The sequence below is a fragment of the Cyprinodon variegatus genome, unplaced genomic scaffold, assembly GCF_000732505.1.
Source record: "Cyprinodon variegatus isolate N-32 unplaced genomic scaffold, C_variegatus-1.0 Scaffold71, whole genome shotgun sequence".
Lineage (NCBI taxonomy): Eukaryota > Metazoa > Chordata > Actinopteri > Cyprinodontiformes > Cyprinodontidae > Cyprinodon > Cyprinodon variegatus.
Window position 1 is genome coordinate 420156 of NW_015150524.1, and position 6802 is coordinate 426957.

The 6802-nt window shown below is 37.0% G+C and overlaps 1 protein-coding gene across 1 annotated transcript in view; it reads right to left on the reverse strand.

Annotated features, from left to right (window-relative positions):
* Positions 1 to 6802, reverse strand: part of LOC107083243 — a 27681-nt gene that overhangs the window by 18887 nt on the left and 1992 nt on the right. Inside the window, exons 2-9 of the mRNA XM_015372276.1 lie at positions 5360 to 5496; positions 5170 to 5286; positions 3963 to 4020; positions 3831 to 3878; positions 2972 to 3040; positions 2682 to 2821; positions 1600 to 1728; positions 1462 to 1519 (exon numbers count right to left, since the gene is read on the reverse strand). Coding sequence (XP_015227762.1) covers positions 1462 to 1519; positions 1600 to 1728; positions 2682 to 2821; positions 2972 to 3040; positions 3831 to 3878; positions 3963 to 4020; positions 5170 to 5286; positions 5360 to 5496 — 756 coding nt within the window. The remainder of the gene's footprint in view (positions 1 to 1461; positions 1520 to 1599; positions 1729 to 2681; positions 2822 to 2971; positions 3041 to 3830; positions 3879 to 3962; positions 4021 to 5169; positions 5287 to 5359; positions 5497 to 6802) is intronic.

Below are 6802 nucleotides of genomic sequence, written 5' to 3' on the forward strand. Positions count from 1 at the left end.
TCTTCTCTCAGATTTAATGCTTCTTGCACAGATATTTTCTCCTCTCGCTTGCCTCCTTCTCTTCGCGCACAAACCACGCTCTGCTCGAGTCTCAGTTACGCTCGCAAACCTGTAGGCTCTGCTTGCGGATTTGTTTTGCTCTCTCTCAGATTGGATTCACCTTTTCACCTTTCACCCATAGAGAACCTCCTTCCTGGGTTCATGCTGGTTTCTTCAGCTTCTCCTGGAAACTGCTGCGGCGCTGCTTGGGCTCCCGCCCGTGTTCCATCCGCTGACCCACCTGTCACTCAGCCATCTCCTCCCATCGGAAGGCAGTGAGTCGCAGACAGATAATCCATACCAGGCGTGCTCCTCACTTGGACTTTCTATTCCCTGCCTGCAGGTTGTGTAGTGAGCCTTTCCTGCCTGTTTGTAGTCTAATAAACATCTTTACCGGCTCCTTGTTCTCTGACAGTTTCTGCATTTGGGTCAATCACCCTTAAAACCGTGACAAAAATAATATTCAAATTTACTTAACGTTCTTAGATGGGACGGAGAGTAGAACAGCTCTGACTTAACCATCCTAAGCACATTTATACTTTTCAGAATCCCAGCACACTCCCCCATGAAACTAAACCCACCCCCTGCACATAAGAGCTTTCTCACACACTTGAACAAAAGAAGGAAAACAACTTCAATTAATCAAGGACATAAATTTAGCCAGATAAACATTTCAGAACTGTTTTCCGTTCATGACATCAACTGTCTTCTACACTGACACGAAGAAGGATGTGAGAACCTTGAACACAATAAGGACATGTTTATATTTCACCCTTGTTTAGAGTAGAGAGGAAAGTGCTTTTTATCACCCCTGCTTCAACTCCCTACATTCCAGCAGAGACTGGAACATCGCTTCTGAACAATCACTACTATTTAAGCAGAGAAAAGGCACACTCAAAACATTTTATCTCACAAATGGGCTGAGGAAAAATATGGCCTCACAGATCCATCACTGAGTTATTTGACCTAAAGCGCATATTTAGCGTTTATCCTTTTTTATGCCACAATTATTTTGTCTGCTTTACTTAAATCTAACCCTCCACAAACAGCTTCAAAATACAGCAGACGACCATGTCTGCTTTATTGGACCCGTTTTTTTCTTTGTTTTTCTTTTCTAACCAGAAAACCTTTCTGTATTGCATTTGAAATATTCTTTTACTTTCAGATTTTTTATTTTTTTTTTGTATTGTAATTTTTTTTTATGTTTGTGCACTGCATTTAGGCTGACAGAAGTCTTCAGATCCTTCTTTGTTTGAGGGAAGGAGGGAGACTTATCAAAATTATAAAACAAAATAAAAAATTCAAGGTCATTCCCCTGGTGGGTGGAGTAAAATGCTGTAATTTCAGCACCAAGATCTCTTGTCTCCAAAGTCTTGGACCTCTAAGCTCAGAGACCTAAAAGGATAAAAATCAAACACCAACCTTCTGCATAGGACTTGAAATTCACTGCCTTGAAGTCACTGGGCTCCAGGAGGACTTGCTGTGAAAAATAAAATAGCTTTATATCAAAACAAATGCAATCATAGTTTAGCAACATACATCTTTTTGAGAAACACTTACCTTCATAGAAACTTTTTCAGCAGCCTGAATTTCTTCAGCCTGCTCTGACAAATCATGTATGATATGGGCGAAGGAGCTGTAATCCCTGTAGGCCTCTTTTGACAACAGTGTCGAGGGATGTACTGCTTTCTGCATAGAGAGAAAAAGTGGGGATAATTCTCTTTTATAGTGATAAACTAAATCTGATTAGTCGCTGCTAAAAACTACTATAATCTGTTCGCATTACCCTACCAATTTCCCTAAAATCATCCCTTGTGAATCTTGTTTTACTGATAAAAAAATTTAAATAAACGACAATCGACTATAGGCATTACAGAAAAAAACAAGTTATTCCAGATATGGAAAAAATAGAAAACCAGAACGTTTGACCTTCAGCACTGAGGCTGGTTCAGGAGCAAAGCTAGACCATGGTATATGAGCTGCATGCTAAGGAGAAATTATTCTCAGAGCAAAACCAGGATACATCAAACTAGTTTATAGCTCTAACTGTGGAGAATGTCATTTCCTGTTTTTCTTTTTCTTTTCCTTTCTTTAAGCTTTGATACCAAGTGTTCTTAATTTACCATTATCGGATGTGAAGAGCTTTTTATTTACTCCGTGTTGTCACATAGGCACCAAGTAAGAGAATTCTTGATTCACCTGGTCAGGTGCCCTGAGTGAAATTTAGCTTAAAAGGATTTAAGTTTTTTTACTTTTCATACCATCTCTTATTTGCATGTTTGTGATATCAAATTTGCACTCATGTTCCAGATACTTAAGCTTAATATTAAAGATTAGAAATCAAAAAGGCTGAATTGAGAAGAAAGTTCAGCTTAGAAAGGTGTGGCAATCTGTTTTCTCATGTGTTTAGATAGTTTTACGTTTACCCTAATAATAATAACAATAGATTAATAAAATATATTTATTTACTATCATTTGCTTTTATAAATGTGTAACCAAGTGACAAAACAGAAGAAAAAAAATAAACTGGCAAAAGACTAAACTCTTCTTGTATCACTTTTAAGCCAGATGTAACGCCTATTTAAACGGGGGTGTGTGATTTGTTTAAAATAACCGCTCGTTTTAATGTCAGGTCTACTTACAAAGTAACAGTGAATGTGGTCAAGGCTGAGCACATGTTTGATGATCATGTGGTTGGCAAAGACAAGGCAGCACAAAGTGCAGAGGTAATATCTCTTCTCTCCTGGCTTGGCACAAACACATTCAACAATGTGCTGCAGTCCTGGAAGATAAAAGAGAAAAAAAAGCTGGAATTTTAGCCTAACTAAACACAACGCATTTTTATTTTTTAATAAGCGTTCTCTGTCTAAAAATGATCTTTATCATTGGTTTGGATGTTTTCAACTTGTAAAATGAAACATTTTTAACAAACCAAGAAGTGGATGCTTCCTGTTACTGCTGCTGTGGTAATCTTGAAGATCTGTCCTGTTCTTTTGTATAGCTGGAAGAGGAAAAGAAAGCGATTAAGAGCAAGACTAGAAAAGGAAAAACTCCACATCAGTCATATGACTTTCACTTAAATAGGATCTTGCTTTATCAAAATGTACAGGTAAGGTAATCTGTTTTAGTCCAAGAATGAAGTGTAAACACCTTAAAAAGTACCATACCTATTGAAATATCACAAACAGACATAATATCACAGTAGTTTATAAATGTAAGAATATAAAGACGGAACGCAAAGAGGTAATAAAAAAGTTTTTAGGTTATGTAGGGGTGTTATGATTTACAGCTGAAATCCGTAATATCCACTAGATGGATGATTACCTTGACAGTTGCTGAATTCAAAGTGAGAATTAGAGTGAAATGCAAGGTAGATTTTTTTGTAAAGCTACTTTTGAAATCACTTTTCTAATAGAAAATGCTGGAAAACTTTGTAACCACTGAATACAGAGAGATGGTATACAAAACTCCATTTTAAGCTGAATTGAGGATTCCCTAAAGGTGAAATCCATTGTTATAATATGGATATCTCATAAAACCAGAAAAAAAAAAACATGTGAAAGATGAAAAAATAAAAACCTCAAGTTGAAGTTTAGCACAGCAACCATAGTTAGAGGTAAAGTCATTTGTGTAATTTATCAAACAAAACTATAAACCCTGTGATGTTCTGTTCGTGCTCTTAATATAATGCCAAGACATCCCTATATTAAGGAAAACTTCCCAGCTGATGTTTAACATGGTGCAGCATTAGTGGATAAATCTGACTAACCATTTAGAAATAGCACACATACCTTCAAACTGCTCAACAAGCTTGTCCTTTTCAGCTAAAGCTTGCATCACTAGGGATAATAGCAAGATTAATGTTATTAAAGAACATGTTCAGAGAAAAATACTTTTTGGTCAACATTCAGAGAACAAATTACCTTCTGTGTAAGTTGAATCCATCAGATTTTTAAGTAGCTGTAAGGGTAAATGCAGTGCCTACGAAGAGAAAACTGGTTAAGTCTGACAAATCCATTTTTCTTCTCTTTCATCAACCCAAAATTCTGCCAAAAGTTCTGGTTTTGTCTTGTTCACTTTTTTAAAAGAACAACTTTGACAAACTTGGAACGCAACACAGATTTCCACAAAAATAATTCCACGTGTGCATCAGGCTATCGTGCACACACATGCAATTAGAGAAAGCCAGGGCCAAAACAGACCTAATTGTCACTCCAATTAGGTTCTGCACAGTCCCTTGAGACCCAGAGTGCAGATTGTGGTGATCGAACTGGGTAATTGCAACCTTCTACATACCAATAATGTCAAATGGGGTGAGTTACACTTTCCTATTTCCTCAATCAGGACACAGTAGCAGTCTGGGAAGATTAAAGCTAATTGAAGGATTTTCAAAGAACCATGATTAGCTGTTCTTTTTATATGCCTTAAAGGTATAGTGGAGGATTTTTGCAAATCTTTGAAAATACCCGCCCTTTCCACTTAAAAAAAAAATGCATATGCACAACCCTGAACCTGCTGTGCTTTCAGTGTACGCCAACGAGTGAGAGAATCTCCTAAAAAAAACTCTGCTCTTGTTTCCCTCTTCTGAGGCCTTTCCCTTCTTCGTAGACACTCTCTCTTATGACCCTCGGCCATTTTTAAAGAACAGCAGTGAGAAAGGAGTGCCTGGCTGAAACCGTAGGTCATCACAAATATACACCTGAAAGTGCGAATGTGCAGAAACATATCACCGGATTGATTAACAATTAGGAGAACCACTTATTTTGATGCTCCACTCGGAAAAAGAACATCCTCTGCTATACCTTTAAGAGGACATTTTAAAAAGAAAGATCTCACATTCGACTTCCCTGTAATGTGTTCCACCAATGTAGGACAGCCAGACTCAACATACTGTTTGAAATAAAAACTAAATAAATAAAATCCACATTTAAAGGATTTTGGCAAGTTTGTAAGGATGTTTGTCAAGCAGATAAACAGATGAGTTGGAAGTGCTTCATCTATGTTAAAGACATGACCAACTTCACTTGCAGAATTGATTTAATGCTGATTAAAGCCACTCCGATGGTTCAATTAAACCAACCAACAGCACAATTTATTAATCTGACATATGATCAGCATCATTGTACAAACCTGCAGATAATTAAGCTCAGTTTTTTTAACTTCACTTTTGAGCTTAGACCGCAGAACGCTCCTTATGTCCATGCCTGGTCTCCAGGAGAAACTCACATCATCTGGATTTGTGTAGACCTTAAAACATGGATATGGTTAAGGATCTTAGTCCAAAATATCTGATTAATAACTGAAGATGTCAAACACTTACAAAGTAGTTGAACCAATGCTCTTCTGAATGGACGTGCCCAAAGATGTTCTTTAAAGAGCATTTGGTCTCACAGACATGACAGAGGTAAAAACCTGAAGGAGGACCTGGACTGAAGCAGAGGCTGATCATAGACACACCTGGAAGAAAGCACAAATTGGACATATTAATACGTAACGAGGTTTCCAAACAAAATTACAAAGGATGAAAACAATTACCCGTCAAGGCCTCTATGCTTTTATTTAACTTTGTTTTGTATTTGATGGAGAATATGTGAGGTCTAAAGTCAGGAAGCAGACGGTGTGAGCTGTCAACTTATCACAAGATTGCATGCGGCGACATCAGACTACTATTTGATTAATCAGTTATAAAGTTCCATTGTTTAACAATCCCTGACATTGAACATGGCAAGAGGAGAATTAAAAGTGAATAACTTGTCCTCTTCTTTCTTCAAGAAGCTTTGGATATGGTTAACACTTACTCATGTGGTTTTAAGCATTTATGAAATAAAAAATTTATGAAATAAAACAAAATATATAACACTTTGCTATGAATGTATATATAAAACCTCATAGCTAGAAAATTCTACAGAGTGGGGACCAGTTGCTCCATTTATTTAAAAGTCTTGACGTGGGGGGTCATGGCAGCTGAAGGGGAATTGTAAATTTGAAAGTACGGCATAGTGACATTAAAAATAGCTGAAGCTTGAACATATCAAATGTTTACTTATTTTTACAAAGGACCAATTTTGCAAATTTTGCATTAAGAACTGTGGAGTTCTTGTATTATTTTTTGTGATCTTCAGTAGAAATTTGTTCTAAAACAATTTTTCATTGTCAGCACCTTCGCATCTGATGTTAAATATGCATCATAATCCTGCCTCCTTCTCTGTGATTGGTCTGTCCAGACTGAATAATGCTCTGGTTGGCCAGGCTATAAATCTGTTTGATGACTTACGAAAAATGTACGTTTGGATAAAGAGCAAATACTGAAACCTGCAGAGAGCTTTAAGCACTGTATACTAAGGTTTAAAGGAACTACAGTGTCTGCTGATGGTCAAAACTTTATAAATATTTTGATATCAGGAGTTTATTTAGGTCTGGTTGCTATGTTTCAATATGCACGTACTGAACATCTGGGTTCTGTTATTAGGGGATTGACTTCCAAGAAAAAGCTGTTTGTTCTGCTAAAGTTCAATGGCCCCGTTACATCTGACCGGATAAAACCAGTCCAGCCCTTAGTGTCTGCAGGGTAAGGAAACAGTGTCAAACAATTATTGAGGACTGTATTGTAGTGGATTGATATCTCACAATGAATATATTCTTGTCACAATGGTTAAATGGTGTGTTTTAACATGTATCTAGGGAAATGAGTGTGTGGCAGTGGAAAAACCAAAGGTCAAACGAGACATGTAGAAGTTAAAGCTGCAATCTGTTACATTGAGAA